General features: G+C 39.6%; 2 protein-coding genes across 3 annotated transcripts; both read right to left on the minus strand.

The window, feature by feature from the left end:
- Positions 1–3,476: 3,476 nt before the first annotated feature.
- On the minus strand, positions 3,477–4,576 carry LOC120473717 (C-type lectin BfL-2-like). The gene is made up of 3 exons (XM_039663694.2): positions 4,222–4,576; positions 3,858–3,949; positions 3,477–3,777 (listed from the first exon to the last, which is right to left on the minus strand). The coding sequence occupies exons 1-3, from the start codon at positions 4,529–4,531 to the stop codon at positions 3,640–3,642; spliced, it is 540 nt and encodes a 179-aa protein (XP_039519628.2). The 5' UTR covers positions 4,532–4,576; the 3' UTR covers positions 3,477–3,639.
- Positions 4,577–10,718: 6,142 nt separating this feature from the next.
- On the minus strand, positions 10,719–17,490 carry LOC148998564 (C-type lectin 1-like). 2 transcript variants are annotated; one of them, XM_089131782.1, is made up of 5 exons: positions 13,935–17,490; positions 13,591–13,634; positions 11,849–12,196; positions 11,289–11,374; positions 10,719–11,214 (listed from the first exon to the last, which is right to left on the minus strand). In XM_089131782.1, coding segments are annotated over exons 1-5 (612 nt in total). In that variant the 5' UTR covers positions 13,937–17,490; the 3' UTR covers positions 10,719–11,082. The 2 variants fall into 2 exon arrangements, with proteins under 2 accessions (XP_088987908.1, XP_088987909.1); XM_089131783.1 differs by having other exon boundaries at positions 10,720–11,214; positions 13,591–17,490.
- Between the last annotated feature and the right edge of the window lie 283 nt (positions 17,491–17,773).

Below are 17,773 nucleotides of genomic sequence, written 5' to 3' on the forward strand. Positions count from 1 at the left end.
GAGCAGAAAGCTGGCCAACCTATCGCCCACAAGAAAGTAGACTTCACACCAGAAACCTGCGGTTCATCATAGGAAAAACCTGGGAAGACAAGATGACAAACGAGGAACTCTTTAAAGGGTTAGTTCACCCAAAAATGAAAATTCTGTCAGTATTTACTCGCCCTCATGTTGTTCCAACCCCGTAAGACCTTCGTTCATCTTCGGAAAACAAATTAAGATATTTAAGATATTAAGATCGCTCCTGCATACAGTCCATAGGCTTCTTGAGGGAATGACTCTTGCTGTCCTCGAAAAGTCATTAAAGACATCGTTAAAATAGTCCAAGTGACTACAGTGGCTCAACCTTAACTTTATCAAACGACGAAAACACTTTTGTGCGCAAAAACAAACAAAAATAACGACTTTATTTCAACTATTGGTTTATTTCTCCCTCTGCGCGAGTCAGGTTACTAGTTTAATAGCGTAAGCTTCTGTTATTGTACATCACACGCATCACACACATGACCAGCGTCGGCCAATAGTGAGCCTACGTGTGACGTAGCTTTACGCAATCACACTACGCTAACTGACTACAGGCCCATGGAGAAGGAAGTGAATAGTTGAAACAAAGTCGTTATTTTTGTTTGTTTTTGCGCACAAAAAGTGTTCTCGTCGTTTGATAAAGTTAAGATTGAGCCCCTGTAGTCTCTTGGACTATTTTAACGATGTCTTTAATGACTTTTCGGGGACAGCAAGAGTCATTCCCTCAAGAAGCCTATGGACTGTATGCAGGAGCGATCTTAATATCTTAAATATCTTAATTTGTGTTGCGAAGATGAACGAAGGTCTTACGGGGTTGTAACAACATGAGGGTGAGTAAATACTGACAGAATTTTCATTTTTGGGTGAACTAACCCTTTAAGATAACTAATTCAGGACCTCTATCATCTAGGCTCAAATTTATTGGTCTTAGATGGGCAGGACATGTAAACAGAATGCCACCTTCCCGCATCCCTCATTCAATCCTCCATGGCGTTCTGGAAGAGGGAACTGGTAGATCAAAGCTTCGCTTTAAAGATGTACTCAGGCGAGATCTTGTGGACTTTGGCATTCAACCTGAATCATGGACCGTAGCATCAAGGAATCGGGATCAGTGGAGGGCTCAACTTCACAAAGGAAGACAACTAGACCACGCCAACAACCTTCTAAAGTTGAGACGGATGAAGTTAACCAACATGGACTAATGTGAACTACCCAAGCATTGTCATTCTTGATAGACGCATGCCTACTACTACTACTAGAAAGTTGCGGGTGCATTTCGAACTCCGAAAGGACCGTATACTGCAGGAAAGCATCAGGCATAACCAAGGCAGATAATTCCTTCGCATGACTATAATCAAAGGCACCTGCCAATGCCCCCATAAGTAGTCAAATGTCACAGAGATAAGTTTCCGATAATCTGTGCAGAATCGCAGGTTTATTTACTAAAACATAAGGAGAACTCCATGAACGAAACTAGATTATGAGCAAGCGGATAGATCACCTCTTGTTTCAGCAAATCTCTTTTAAAAGGATTGACTCGATAGGTGTTGTGTTTAACGGGACATGAGGTTCCCACGTCGACATGACAGAAGTGTGACCGGGAACGTTTTTAATTCGCCCGTCGACTTTTTCTCGAGAAAGAAAACTAAAGTATCCCCACTCGTGCTTAAAGAAAGGAGAAGATTCTGAAAAAGAGTCACAAAAGTTTATCACATTAACAGGAGCTATATATTTTCAACAGGTTACTGTGCCAGACTTGCACTTTTTTCCAGCGGTCAGGAGTATTCAACAGGTAATTATTATCGGAAAGATGACATTGAATCAACGTGGAAACATGACATCGAAACAACGTTGATCTGACATTGTTTTGCTCATCGAATTAACGTTGAACCAACGTCAGACGCGTCATTCTTTCAAAACTAACGGAAAATCAACTTGAAATCAACGCGTTGTTTCAACGTTATGAAAGCAAACCAATTTTCGATTTTCCTTTAGCTTTGAAGAATGCCGCGTCTGACGTTGGTTCAACGTTAATTCGATGAGCAAAATCAACGTTGTTTCAATGAACATGAGAGACGTCGTTTCCACGTTGATTCAATGTCAGTTTGCTGTCTGGGTTACCTCGACGAGAGCGGACGAGTTTCGGGCTTGTATCGGGCAGATGTAATATGTGTTTGTGGCTAGGATTTTCACGTGACGAAAAATACAGGGATCTGACAACGACACGCAAGTATTTCATTAGTCCAGTGGCAGAACTTTTGCCAAGCGTGACAGAGGTTCTGGGGTCTAATCCACACTCGTATCATTTTTTTTTCTCTCTCTGATTAAAACCGATTATGTTTATCAGTTGTATGTTTGTGTGCATTTTACTTTGTGATTTCACCGGATCGAATGAGTCTCCACAACGGATTAAAGCGCGAGTCCGTGTGAAGACACAAGAGAACTGTATCAACGCCACTGATCGCAGCGACAACGCGATCACTTGTTTTCAAAAGCAACGCATTTCAGCGCTAGATCGCCTCTTATTTAAAGAAACGAACTAAATGAATGCTCCGCTAGTTAACTAGCAATGATTTATTTATTTGTATAATTTTCATCCGTGCTGCGAGAGATGTTAAGTGGTGGGGACAATATCGACCCTGGCTAAAAGTGTTGGGGACATGTCCCACCCGCAAATTACGCCTATTCAGTAATCTCGATATCTGTAATAGTAAAAAACGTACACTGAAAAAAATAATATGCTTTATCTAATCAATAAAATTGTGGCAACATATTACAAGCAATATTATTAATTAAATTGTACAAATTAAAATTAATTAGAATATTAATTTGATTAACTATTACCCAATTCTAATTTGTTCAATTTAATAAATAATATCGCTTGTAATCTGTTGCCACAATTTTATTGATTAGATAAAGCATATTCATTTTTACAGTGTATAATAGCTGTAGTAAAACGTATTCAAGAGAGTTTCACATGTAATATGTAGCTATTTCATATGCAAGCATGTCAGCCAATCACAGCAGTGGGCGGTTACATTGAATCCCACAGCAGACACGCCCCTTCAAACAGACTGTTATAAGCAGAGGCTAAAATCAGGCTAGTGAAAAATGCCTTTTATTTCTAAATTATGACTATTTTTGATTTTTAAAAAAAACATACTAACATTATAAGGGCAAACATTATAACATAAAAAATAAAAATAAAAAACATGTCAGGGGACCTTTAAATGTCAATCCCAATCATCTTTTTCATAATCTACATGTATATTAAAGTCACCAACTATTAGTACTTTATCTACAGCCAGGACTAACTCTGATAGAAAGTCTGCAAATTCTTTGATACAATCTTTATGGTGCCCGGGTGGCCTACAGTAGCCAGACGTATTCTCGAACGTGATTTTTTTTTTTTTTTTTTTTTTTTTTTTTACATTAAGCACCAACATTTCAAAAGAAGTATGTACATTTATATTGCAGTTTGTTTGTTTCAGTTCAGAAAACTCAACTAGCAATGCAAACACATTTATAGTGTGGCTATAAGATGTGAGGATGATTTATTGTTGTACAAAACATACAAATTATTTGCAGCTTTAGCAACCCAGCTCTTGCTAAGGACGGTCAGTTCGTGCCGCAAGGCGTCTTAGTAACGTCATTCTTCTGACAACACGTTCTCTGAAAAACATTTTCTCCAGAAATCACTTTCCATGACAGTTTGGCTTCTTCTGTCAGTCCTTTCTCTTTCAGTATCTGCTCTATCTGAAGAACACACCGCATTATCACACAAGCCTCTTGGTAACTCTTCAATACATTTTCAATGTTTAGTATATTGAACTAACCTTCAATAAAATCTCTTTCTTCACCTCGGGATCATTCAAAATCAAATTTGGACTTGATTTCACCTCCAATCGCACAATCTGTCTCTTCATTTCTGTGTTAGAAACACACATGATGAAGTTCTCAGGTTAATAATGAAGTGAAAATGACAAGCTAGTTTCCTTAAAACACTACAGTAAAGTCTCGTTTGTTCAAATTAGTTAGTTGTATTAGTTCATCTGCAACTAACAATAAAAATGACTTACACGGCATTTTTCATGTTCATTTCTAATATTTACTAATTAAACCAGTTAACATGAGTTTTTTGTTGTTTCATTTTATTTAATCAATCCGATGAGCATTTAAGTTAATTTGCAAACAACTTACCATAGCATATAAATGCCTTTTTTTCCAGACAATCATCGTCGTTCCAGGATCCATCAGGATAAATGTGCACACAGAACTGTTTTCCAGCGTAATTGTTTGGCTGTCCGCTAGCCCAAAATCTGAACCCGGATTTGCTCTGATCGGACCAGATCCAGGGAGAAGTCCCTGACGTCCGATAGAGTCCAATCCACATGTTTTCTGTAAAGTTGGAGAAAGTTTTCACCAGCTCAGCATGTTCCACCTGGTCGTCAATGGTGGCGAGATCAGTGTGTTTCTGTCTGCAGTACGTCTGTGCATCCGTCCAGTTCATTCTCTCAGGAATAACGTAAAATACACGGGAATTCACTGCGGAGCTCAGAGCTGTGGATCGAGAGACATTAATCCGTCACATGACATTACGACTTCAGTCAATGTGAACAGATGAGAAAGAAAACACACGAGTATATTAGATCTGTGCAGTCACAGAAATCGCTCAAAAGATGCTTTCCAACAGGGTTCATTGTTGTTTTTGTCCAACTCTGTTGACTTGACTTGGACAAAAACGTTATGATAAAACCTGTTGGAAAGCATCTTTCGCAGTGTTTTTTTTGTGCTTAGCTTATCAGAGGTGTTGGCAGGGGCGGGGTGTCCAAATTTCAATCTTAAAGGAGTTCACTTTTGAAAAAACTTTTGCTGATAAATTACTCACCCCCATGTCATCCAAGATGTCCATGTCTTTCTTTCCTCAGTCGAAAAGAAATTTAGGTTTTTGATGAAAACATTCCAGGATTTTTCTCCATATAATGGACTTCAATGGGAACCGGATGGTTCAAGGTCCAAAAGATAGTGTTAATATCAGTTTCAGTGCAGCTTCAAATGTCTTTAAACGACACCAGACGATTAATAAGGGTCTTATCATGCGAAACGATCGGTTATTTCAAAACTTATTCCAAAAATTTAACTTTTCTAAGGACAAATGCTAGCCTTGCTCTATTCTGTGAGGCGCGTTTGTAACGTCACGTATTACGTAATTACGTTCAAAAGGTCACGGGCGACGTAGCCGGAAGTACAGAATCAAAATCGTCCGACATCTTTGTTTTTCCTTTTAATTCCTTTTTTTGTAAACGGTGTTTGAGTTAGTTTGCACGTTCAACCTATGCGTTCAACTTGTAAACACTGACTCTGTACTTTCGGCTACGTCGCCCGTGACCTTTTGAACGTAATTACGTAATACGTGACGTTGCAAACGCGCCTCACAGAATAGAGCAAGGCTAGCATTTGTCCTCAGAAAGGTTACATTTTTGATATAAGTGTTGAAATAACAGATCGTTTCGCATGATAAGACCCTTATTCATCGTCTGGTGTCGTTTAAAGACATTTGAAGCTGCATCTGAAACTGATATTAACACTATCTTTTGGACCTTGAACCATCCGGTCCCCATTGAAGTCCATTATATGGAGAAAAATCCTGGAATGTTTTCATCAAAAACCTAAATTTTCTTTTCGACTGAGGAAAGAAAGACATCTTGGATGACATGGGGGCGAGTAAATTATCAGCAAAAGTTTTTTCAAAAGTGAACTAATCCTTTAACCATTTTATTTCATCAGAAACTATCTTAAAACAGGGCATTAAGTGTAAAATAGCGAATTTGTCCCTTAAAGTGAAAGCAGCCGAATAAACCCGCTGTCGTTATTAATGTTAATCAAACATCGAACAAGAGAGAAAATCTCTCACAGCTCTCTTTAACAAGAATAAATGTATAATTGATTTACACAGTGAAGACTATGCAGTGTTTTTATCCGTGCTACCTTCTGATTATACCTGAATTAAGAACTTTTAATAGTGTATCAGCACAAAGACTCTCTATAATTGTTGTTTTTTTATTTTGCACCGGCAGTTATTGGGTTAATGCGATGAGTTCGGGAAAGTCCGGTAGAGAGAAACGAGTTCGGCTGATGCGTTTGTACAGTGGTTCTTGCGATCCGAATCCGATTATAAGTTCCTTAAATATCTTGTCGTTCAAGGGTTTCAGACATTACAATAGTATGAATGTTTGAAAAAAAAAAAAAAAGTTTCGATCATGAATTTATAAGAAACATCGAGAAGAAATATTCAACACGGGGAAACATCATTATACTCACCAAAACTACAGATTATTTTTTACACAAAATCCATCCTTATTTCTTTCCTCAAGAAGACTTCAATCACTGTTGTACAGGTTCTAACTGCGTTTCAGTTCCAACAATGTCGTGTCTGTCTCGTCATATTTCTAGTAGAGCTGTAGTCAAGACCACCTTTGTTGAGTCCAAGACCAGGGCTAGTCGAGTCCAACCCAGATATCCAACACAGTCTCATGAAGATGCGTATCTATACCACGAGTGTCATTTCTCGTGGCATTTATACGCCAAAAGTGTTTTTTTCGTTTATATGGTGCGCACTAAAAAACCCTGTGTTAGGTTTAGGGGGGAGGGGGGTGGGGAGTTCGTGCGTATTATACGCAAAAAACTGCGTATCATATGTACGCGAAAATCGCGTGCCAAATACACGCAAAAACTGTTTTTGGCGTATAAATGCCACGAGAAATGACATTCGTGCCATAGACACGAACTTTCATGAGATCGGGCTGAGATATCACACTGATATTGAATCAACGTAGAAACATGACATCGAAACAACGTTGATCTGACATTGTTTTGCTCATCGAATTAACGTTGAACCAACGTCAGACGCGTCATTCTTTCAAAACTAACGGAAAATCAACTTGAAATCAACGCGTTGTTTCAACGTTATGAAAGCAAACCAATTTTCGATTTCATTTAGCTTTGAAGAATGCCACGTCTGACGTTGGTTCAACGTTAATTCGATGAGCAAAATCAACGTTGTTTCAATGTCATGAGAGACGTCGTTTCCACGTTGATTCAATGTCAGTTTGCTGTCTGGGAAGTCAAGACCGAGTCCAAAAAGGTTGGAGTCCGAATCAAGACCGAGTCCAGGACAGGAAAAAAAAAAAGTCTTTCGGGCCTGAATTTCTTTTTTGCCAAACAAAATTTATCTTGCCCATGGGGTTATGACAATGGGGTTATGTTGTTTAGAATTTACACAACACAAGGCTTGATTTAATTATTTTTAAGTCAAAAGGGTTTATCTGACAAGAACAATTTGGAAATCCCTGCATAACCCATTATTTAATTTCTTGAAAATAATATTCATACTCATTTAAGATACAGATTCAATATCATAAACTCACCTGCCAACAGCACAAAGATCAAATCAGTCCTCATCATGATGAAACGCCAACAAATGAACACTGAACTGCTCTTTTCAGGGACAAGAAAGGTTGTGTGGGATCCGTCCACTTTGTAAAGCCTGTGCTGCTCTGTTTTTACGTCAAGCGTCTGCAGACATGCATATTTTACATTGAAAATAACATTCAAAAGAGTGTCAGCAGAGATTTCCATTTTTATGACACCCAACCCGTGTCTAGCTAATGTTAACAGATGAACTTTCCCTGACAACTAATGACCCTTCAGCTGCCAAATGCAAAATATAGTGAAAAGAAGCCCAACTAATGACATGTTTGGTTAAATGACCATCTAGTGTTTTGAATATTTTTCTGAGGAAACATTTCCTTTTGTCATTTTCCAAACAAAATGGGAATGTTTCTTTTGAATGTTCTCTGAAGCAAGCATTAACATTAAAAGAAATGTGAGTAAACCCAAAAAAGCACATAAATCCTTCATGAAATGGATGTATAAAAATTCCAGCGAAAGAGTGACCTCTAAACCGACACATGACGGACTGACGAACGAGTAACCAAAGAGATTAGAGCAAAATGATCATGCCCTTCACTCGCTAACTTCCCGCCGTCTCGTTTACTCGGATGTACGTCATTGCTTACGTTTTACGAGTGCCCACTACTAGCGGAAACTGCAATGGGCTGAACTGGACCGTGCTAATCCCTTGATCATGTAGAATCAGCTATGAAGTTGATTTATTATTTAAATTTGTTTTCTCTTTAATAATTTAATGCAGTAATGGGTTTACGCTACATCCTACATCATGCATTGGGTCAGAGGTCATCTACTCTTACCTGAGATTACGCTACTCCTACATCCTACATCATGCGTAGTATCAGAGGTCATCTACTCTGCTTCGGTCATACAGGGACCGAACAGCCCTCAGCAAAACCACACGGTTCCTCCTGAATCCGAGGTTCCACTATCGGCCTTATTCTCCTCTCCAGTACTCTGGCATAGACTTTCCTAGGGAGGCTGAGAACCCTCAGGTGCTCTTCGGTCAGAAAAATTTCTGTTTTGAATTTTTAAAAATCACAGCTTCATCGGAACGTTACGAAACTTGGTGACTTTTATGGCATTGGGTATGTGAACACACAAAAAAATTGAGGTCATGATCTGAGCATGCTAAGTGGTCGTAAAAAAAAATAGTCACACTTGTGCTCTTCGGTCAAAAATGACCCCCATAGGAAATGAATGGGAAATTGACAAAAACACAAAAACTTTGAGAATTTTTGTGTGTACAATCTACAAATCGGCCACGATGCAGAAAAAAAGTGCTCTGCATTGAAGGGGTGACACTCTAAAACATCAAGAGTGCAAAACAGACACACACACACTTTTATACACAAAAACACCAATAAATTGTGATTAAAGAAATCTGTTTTGAATATTTAAAAATCACAGCTTCTTCAGAAAATTACGAAACTTGGGGACTTTTATGGCATTGGGTATGTGAACACACAAAAAAATTGAGGTCATGATTCGAGCAATTTAAGTGGTCATAAAAAAATGAGTCACACTTTTGCTCTTCTGTCAAAAATGACGACCCATAGGAAATGAATGGGAAATTGACAAAAAAAATTATAATTCTCTGAATTTTTGTATGTACAATCTACAAATCGGCCACAATTCTAAAAAAAAGTACACCGCAGGAAAGGGGTGACACTCTACAACATCTAGAGTGCAAAACAGACACACCCACCAACACACACACACACACACACCAATAAATTTTGATTACAAAAAGTATGTTTTGAATTTTTAAAAATCACAGCTTCATTGCGATGTTACGAAACTTGGTGACTTTTATGGCATTATGTATGTGAACACACAAAAAAATTGAAGTCATGATCTGAGCATGCTAAGTGGTCGTAAAAAAATAGTCACACTTGTGGTCTTTGGTCAAAAATGACCCCATAGGAAATGAATGGGAAGTTGTAAAAAAATTAAAAAATAAATTGTGAATATTTGTTTGTCATTTTTTTTTATAAGAAATAGTTTTTGAGATTGTTTCAACTATATATTCAAATCCACCAACAGCAACAAAAAAGTGTTCATAAACATCTGGGGAATTCACATGCCTCTCCATGTACATGCTATCAAGTGGTTACACCATGATTCTACGCTTTTTCTCTATACTGTAACCAGATGGTGCTAATTTTCTTCAAAAAATATTTTTTTTCTGAAGGCCTAGACTCTATATTAAACTAAAATACTGCATTAATATTTTTTGAAAAAATAATATATATATATATATATATATATATATATATATATATATTTCCATGGCAAAAATAAACCATAAATAGTAATAAATTCAATTAAATTGTCTCAAAATACTAAATTAAAAAGAATAAATATTATAGAACAAAAATAAATTGCATTGGTTTTACTGGGATGGAGAAAGTTTCATTTTTACGTATCCGGTCACGTTTGACCGGGAAGATAACAAGTGTGACTCCGAAACGAAGAGCACCTGAGGGTTAAAAAAAGAGACCACCACCCCGTTCTGCCATCCCAGAGGCACTATCCCCGACCGCCCCACAACATCCAGAGACTTGAGGTATTCAGGGCGGATCTCATCCACCCCCGTGCCGAGGAGTTTCTTGAGTACCTCTGTGACTTTAACTTGGGTGATGGACGAGTCCACCTCTGAGACCGTGACGGTGGGATTGAGGAGGTCCTCGAAGTATTCCTTCCACCATCCGACGCCATCCCCAGTCGAGGTCAACAGCCGCCCATCTCCACTGTAAACAGCATTGGTAGGGGACTGTTTCCCTCTCCTGAGGCGCCGGACAGTTTGCCAGAATCTCTTCGAGGACAGGTGATAGTCCTTCTCCATGGCCTCACCGAACTCCTCCCAGGCCCGAGTTTTTGCCTCCACGACCACTCGGGCCGCAGTCCGCTTGGCCTGCCGGTACCTGTCAGCTGCCTCAGGAGTCCCGCAAGCCAACCAGGCCCGATAAGACTCCTTCTTCAGCTTGACGGCATCCTTTACTTCCGGTGTCCACCACCGGGTTCAGGGATTGCCGCCTCGACAGGCACCGGAGACCTCACGGCCACAGCTCCGAGGAGCCGCTTCGACACTGGAGGTGGAGAACATGGTCCACTCGGACTCAATATCTCCAGCCTCCCTCGGGATCCGGTCGAGGCTCCGCCGAGTTGAAGATCTCTCTGACAGGAGACTCCCAGCAGACCCTTACAGTACGCTTGGGTGAAATTATCAATACGTCAATTACATCAAGTGGAGTCAATTTATCATAGAGATTATAGCGAGACTTTATTAAATGCAGAAACAACATCCATACCAATAACATGAAAGCTGAAACACAAATACAACATCCCCTAAACAAAGGATTTCTGCATTTGCTCTGTAAACCGCTAAAATGAGAGAGTATTGATACACCCAAATAATTCAGATACCTGTAAAATGAAAAAACAAAGGATTTTTGCACTAAAATTAGGACATTAGGAATTACTGTAATTTGTCGTTAATGAAATAATATTTAAAACAACAGCCGAGTTGTTCATTTTAAAGAGTACAACTTAAAAGAAAAATAATAATAATAATAATTTCCCGTAAAATTAGGAAACGCAAGTCTGTTTAGGGGCGTCACTCTTCGGGTCCTTCGTCTGGAAGACATTCCCATTGGATTGGGTTCTCCATGAAAGTTTGGCTTCTCCTGATACTCCCTTCTCCTTCAGGATCTGCTCCACCTGAAGAACACAAACGGACTTTTGAACGATATTTCTGCGGTGGAATTACGGGTGCTACGCCGAGCGAAACTCACCTGGGCTAAAATCATCTTCATCACTTCCGGATCATTCGGATTTTGACTTGATTTCACCTCCAGTCTCACGATCTGTCTCCTCCGATCTGTGGGACGAACACACTGATGAGAAATTCAGTCATAAAGAACAATGTACAATCAATAATTCAGCAGAAATGAATTCATAAATAAAATGTATTTGATTTGCTCAACACTAACTAAAACATTTATTGTTTAATTATTATTTTCAGAGTTTTGACCAGCAAATCTCATGATTATGATCTGATGCAAAGCTGTCCCCGCTGCGGACATGTTCTCATTAAGTTAAATAAACTTTATTTTTGAATGTTCAAAATTTTGAAAAAAATTCTTGCTGATGCGAACTGTACGGGAACATTCCATTTTAGAATTTTGCAAACATTATCGGAACGTATCAGAAGGTTTCGAGAACATTCAAAAGTAGCAAAATTCAAAAGGTATTAGCGTAAACAATTCGAATTTGAATGAAATCTAAGCATGCTGCATGTGTAAGGCAAAATACTTTCAACTAACTAAAATCATATATTAAGATCATATCTCACCAAAATAACATGCAAAGGGATTATTGTATATACACCCGCTGTCATACCAAAAACCCCCAAGAACTTTAGCGCACGATTGATAATCCGGTTTTCCAGGAAACCAGCGAGTGAACGTGGAGTTACTCTGATCTGACCAGCCGAAGGGTCCAAGATATGTAGTGCGAAACAATCCAAACCACACATGACCCATTCCCACAGTTTTCAGCAGCTGATCGTGATCCTCCTGGTCTTCGACGGTGGCGAGATCCGTGTAATGCTGTCTGCAGTACTTCTGCGCATCCGTCCAGCTCATGATCTTGGACACATAGACAAACTCATGAAGCCGGGAGAAGGTCACGTGTAACAGAGCTGAAGAGAGAAGAAAAAGCAGGTAATAAGACAGCAGACATGTTCCATATTCACCGAGTTAGATAAGTCCATAGATACCCTTTCATCTCATCCTGTAACTCTCCCGCCGCTAGCCTAGCATAGCACAAAGACTGGAAGTAAATGGCTCCAGCTAGCGTACTAATCCCAAAAAGTGACAAAATACCGCCAACATTTTCCTATTTATATGTTGTGATTTGTATAATTTATTAAAATGTTTAATTTAGATTCCAATATGAAAATGTTAACAAAATGTTACAATTTTGAAGTCACAAAAAAGAAGGTTCCTATGAGATTTTGTTTAAAAAAAATCTCTGTCCAAATATTACTTATATCACAAAATATGACATTTCTGATGATATGTGTTTTGCCAAGATTAGAAAAGATTTTGATTATAACGTAGGTGAGACACATTTTGTAATATGAAAACTGACACCGCCCAATAGGAGAGGAAACCGCTAAAAGAATAGAGTCCCGTTTCCATGGTAACACAACATCCAATTCCAAAACGGTTTTCCCAGTACGGATTTTGAGTTTGTACGCTTTCAAATGATACCTAATTTATGATGATAACTGAAATGTGAGATATGAAGAAATAGGCAATACAAAAAGTGGAAAACTGTTTTCTCAAAATCCCGTTCCAGAAAATCATAGCGATCGGCCGACTTCAGATGAACATAACTTTTGCTACCAACAAGCTAAGACAAAAATAAAACCAGATTTGGAAAGGGCTTGATACAAGCTTTCATATGACATCCATTTCACCAGGTGGTGGGTTTTCCCAGATCGCATCACATATGTTTGTGCTAACACTTTCAGAACATTATTAAAGATCCAAATAACGAACATTCTATAGAGGAACGATTGTAGAAAACTTTGCCAGAACGTTCCCTGTTTTGCTACTTGGATGGGAAAATCGTTTTAAATAAGAAACTAACCAGAGGTGTAAAGAAAGTCGTCCTCAGTATTTTGTTCCAATAACCTGGATTTGCTAATTAGCAATTTTTCAGCCAGGAGAGAGAACTAATGAGTGAAATCAGCCGGCTAAACATATCCTACCCTATCTCACGGCCAATTCGTACGAGTGATTCAAAAGTGGCTAATTCGTACTAATTCATACGTTTGTCTAAACCCACGTGACGGTTATGTTTAGGGGCGGGGTCAGGGGTAGGTCATTCGTACGAATTCATACGAATTGGCTAATTCGTAAAATATGTACGATTTAGCAAAATCGTACGAGTGAGGTCATACGAACTGTTACGAATTAGCTACCTCGTAAAATTCGTACGAATTCCCGTGAGATCGGGTTGACATATCTCGGTACTTTTACTTTCCGACCCCTGAAATGAACACATTTACAAAAACCATAAACTAACCTGAGAAGAGCAGACACTGTATGCTGTTCCTCATGATGCGACACCTGTGAGAAAAACAAACACGCGACTTATTAATCTGCGCAAATGCTTGTTTTAAACATCATGTTTTAATTCAGAATTTAATTCAAACTGCTCTATGATTAGCTTTACAACAAGTAAACGTGTTTTGACTAATCTTAGTGCCTCCATATTTCTGTCTCAGTGTTTATTTCAATGAGATCTTCATGTCACACTCTCAGCATGATGGGAAATAAAGGTCTATTGTTAAAATCACAAAAGGCCAATCACAGAGATTTAATTAAAACCATAAAAACCTTTCAAAGTGACCAAAGAGTTTAACTTACATCCAGAAAACACTTTCGAAGTCCAGCAGAACTGCTTGAGCGTTTCCTTTTAACTTCTTTAAAGAGCCGTTTTAAAACACAGAGCTTCCTCAAATGAGCGTGACCATCGTCACCAGCGGCGGACAGACTGAAGGACTTTTCAGTCTCGATTTGTAATTTATCACATATGGCCTATGCAAAAACCCGTCGTTTCAGATGCAAAATCATTTTGTATGAAGACAGACATTGATTTACATTTTGAATTTGCTAAAACTATTTAAATGGATTTGCAGAGTGAATAGCCACTAAAGCCATTTACAGAAAATAGCCACTAACTGCTTACAATAGGCCTCATAAATCTCGAGTCTTGTCTGACGTTTGCTGCATGTTACGGCCCATCTGAAAGATCAACCCGTTAAACCACGTCTCCTACCTATGGTGGCAATTTACAACACCGATGAAATCCAATAACTCAATGGATGAAATGAAGACACACATGAAAATCATTTTTTGTTGGATCTGACGTATACATCGCAGAGTATAGAAGGACGTAGCCGTGCCTGGGCTTGAGGATGACCTTGGACTTGAGGCGTGACGCGCAGACAGAGAGCGCTGGTAAATCGCCGAGTAAGGCTAGCAGAAGTGCGGTCCTGAGCACAAGTGGCCTTAGTTCTGCTCAAACGGGGGCCCTTGAGGGTCCTGAGGGCCGTTGATAGGTGCCAGGAGGGTTTGGTGAGGGGGCGAGGCAGGTTGAGCCTTCAGGAAGTTTACAACCAGGTCACTTCTACCAAGTGATTGGCTGGCCACAGGAGCGAGGAATGCTGCTATAGCGGTGACATAGACTTGTGGCGCTTTTCCACTGCATGGTACGGTACGGTTGCGTTCAGTTCGGTACGGCACACTTTGGCGTTTTTCCACTGCATGGTACGGTACGGTTCGCTTTAAATGGTACCTGGTCTGTTGAGGTTCCAAGCGTACCATACTGGTACTAAAATGTGACGTGAAACAATGCAGATCACTGATTGGTCAGACAGAATCATCACTACCAGCGTCCTTGTATTTGCGACCAATAGACATCGACACAGGAAACCAAACCCGCTAGATTTAAATTGATCGATAACAGCGGTGGCTGTTACTGACTGTCTATTACCCCACCCACTTTAAAACAACTGCAGAGGAAAAGCAAACGGGCTAAAGCGAACCGAGCCGAGCTGAGTCGTACCACGCAGTGGAAAAGCGGAGCGAGCCGAACTGTGCCGCGAGGAACCGAACCGTACTGAGCCGTACCAGCAGTGGAAAAGCGTAGCGAACCGTGCCGTGTGGAACCGAACCGTACTGAGCCGTACCAGCAGTGGAAAAACGGAGCGAACCGTGCCGTGCGGAACCGAACCGTACTGAGCCGTACGTGCAGTGGAAAAGTGGAGCGAGCCAAACTGTGCCGCGAGGAACCGAACCGTACTGAGCCGTACCAGCAGTGGAAAAGCAGAGCGAACCGTGCCACGCCGAATCGCATTGAGCCGTACCAACAGTGGAAAAGTGGAGCGAGCCGAACCGAACCGTACTGAGCCGTACCAGCAGTGGAAAAGCGCCATTTGAGTGTGGAGGGGGTACGACCCGCGTCGTTATCTAGATTACAAATGGGCCAAAACGCCAGTAGCACCTCGTTGCAGTACACTAGATCCAGGGGGCGGAGTCGGATCCAGATCTGAGGGGTGGAGCTGGGTAGGTTTAGGTATATGTAAGGTGGGAGTCTCAAATCTTAAAGAGTAACTAAACCCCTGGTCACTGGTCAGAGCCTGACTCCACCCACTGGCAATATTTGAAAATGCTGAAAAAGTGCGCAGACCCCAGCGGAGATAGAGGGGACCAAATAGACGCTAAAACACTCTATCCTGATCATTTTCAATTCTCACAATTCCAATTCCTGACTCCCTACAGTGCTTTTGACGACACAACGTGGTTTTTATACTGCCAAGGGCGTAGCTCGCGGGGTGAGCTGAAACCTGCGTACGTCACGAAGTGCGGAACATTCAACTGCAGTAGCCACCGTTCAACCTGAAGAGGGCAGCACTAAGACGTTTTTACACCATATATTGTAGAAATAAAACACTTTATAAACAAATGTCAAAAAAGTTACTTAAATCAATGACTGGTATTAATAAAGATCCATTCTTACAGATCATTAACTAAAAAAAGTTGGTTAAGTGTTACTCTAAACCAAAAAATTACATCATTTACTCATTTTCCAGCAGTAGTTGATAAGTCATACAAGCTATTTCAATATCAAACTCAGACCTGTATAATCTGCCGTATTTGAATGTGTACAAAGAGATTAGAGACGTACAGTTCATAGGTAAATAATCAGTGAATAACAATTTTAATCAAATAAATGCCTTCGGAAGGCTGAACATAAAGCACAAAAGCGATAATAACTACTCTTGTGGAGCTCAGACTATATATTATCTACACCACATTTCTACCTTCAGTGTCCTCCTCTCCGTGAAACACACAAACACATCGAAGTGCTTAGTGGACAAACGTGTTGAAGCAAAATGGCTCAAAGAGATTAAATGAATACTTCTTTCTCAAACTAATGAAAAGGTGAACGGCATTACCTCGACTCTTTGTCATTCTATAGACTTTGCCTGTTTGCAAAAGATATTAAAATTCAGAGATTTGCCTGTCATCAATGTCATATTATACACAAACACTGCCAACTCAACCCATCCACGTCATCAGTTTAGATCCATGCAGACTACTTCACTTCAGAGGTCAGTGAGTAAAAAAATACTTCTGGAAGTGCAAATAAAACCAAGCGGATTAATTTTTCCCAGCGGCGTGCCTCAGGGTTCAGTGCGAAGCCCGTTTCTCTTCTGGTTTCACACAGCTCTCTCTCTCTCTCTCTCCACACCTCCTCCTATATATACAGTCAAACCAACATTTATTCAGACTCCTTCAACATTTCTCACATTATCAGTTTATTCGCTATAGTTTAGAAAATTGTGTTTAAATATGAGCAGAACTCAGTGGATATTTGACTGGTTTTGTCCGTCCTTCTGTTCGACTCTCACACAAATTTTTGGTTTGACTATACATGTTCCCTAATGGCAGACTGATATAAATGATGAATAATATTAACATTCATTTTCTCAATGTACTTCAACATTGTCCTGAGCTCAAAAGCATATTTTATAGTATAAAGCACATTCCTCATATTTATTTGTTGGCTCCAAATCTAATTGCTTGTTTTTTCACTGATTTGTACGTCGTTTTGTATAAAGCCTCTGCTAAATGCATGTAAATGCGGTGAAGCCTGTGGTCAGACAGTATTCAGTTTCTAAAAGATGAGCAGAAATCAGGAGGCCAGTTATAAAGTCATAATCATAATAACTGATGGGTGTGATCAAACTCTTATTGTGTTTTAGTAAATGGCCATTGCTGTGGAAATACTGTACCAGAGTCATGCAAAGCAAGCTTGTTTGAATCTGGATTTGACTGTTAAGAGAGCGTGTGATGACCAGCGTTTGCTCTCTGACATGTGGATCTCGCACAGTATTTCAAAATTATTTCATTAATAAAAAGCTGATTTATTTAATAAAAAATTTATTTTTATTTTGACAAGCAGAGAACTTGTATAAAATGTAGAAAAGCGTCAAAACAGCTGCACGAGAAAAATTTGACCTAGTAGATTTCATTAAAAAAAAAGTAAAGCAGAATTTTTGTGCATTTTTCAGAACATTAAACGTAAAATTCAGTTTTGTAAACTTTTCTAACTTCAGGAATAATCTGGCAAGTTTTGTCTTTGAAAAGAGATCAAACTTCCATCTGCTTAATCTGTTGGAAATGTAATTTTCAGGTGC

The sequence above is a fragment of the Pimephales promelas genome, chromosome 1, assembly GCF_988280905.1.
Source record: "Pimephales promelas chromosome 1, fPimPro1.hap1.1, whole genome shotgun sequence".
Lineage (NCBI taxonomy): Eukaryota > Metazoa > Chordata > Actinopteri > Cypriniformes > Leuciscidae > Pimephales > Pimephales promelas.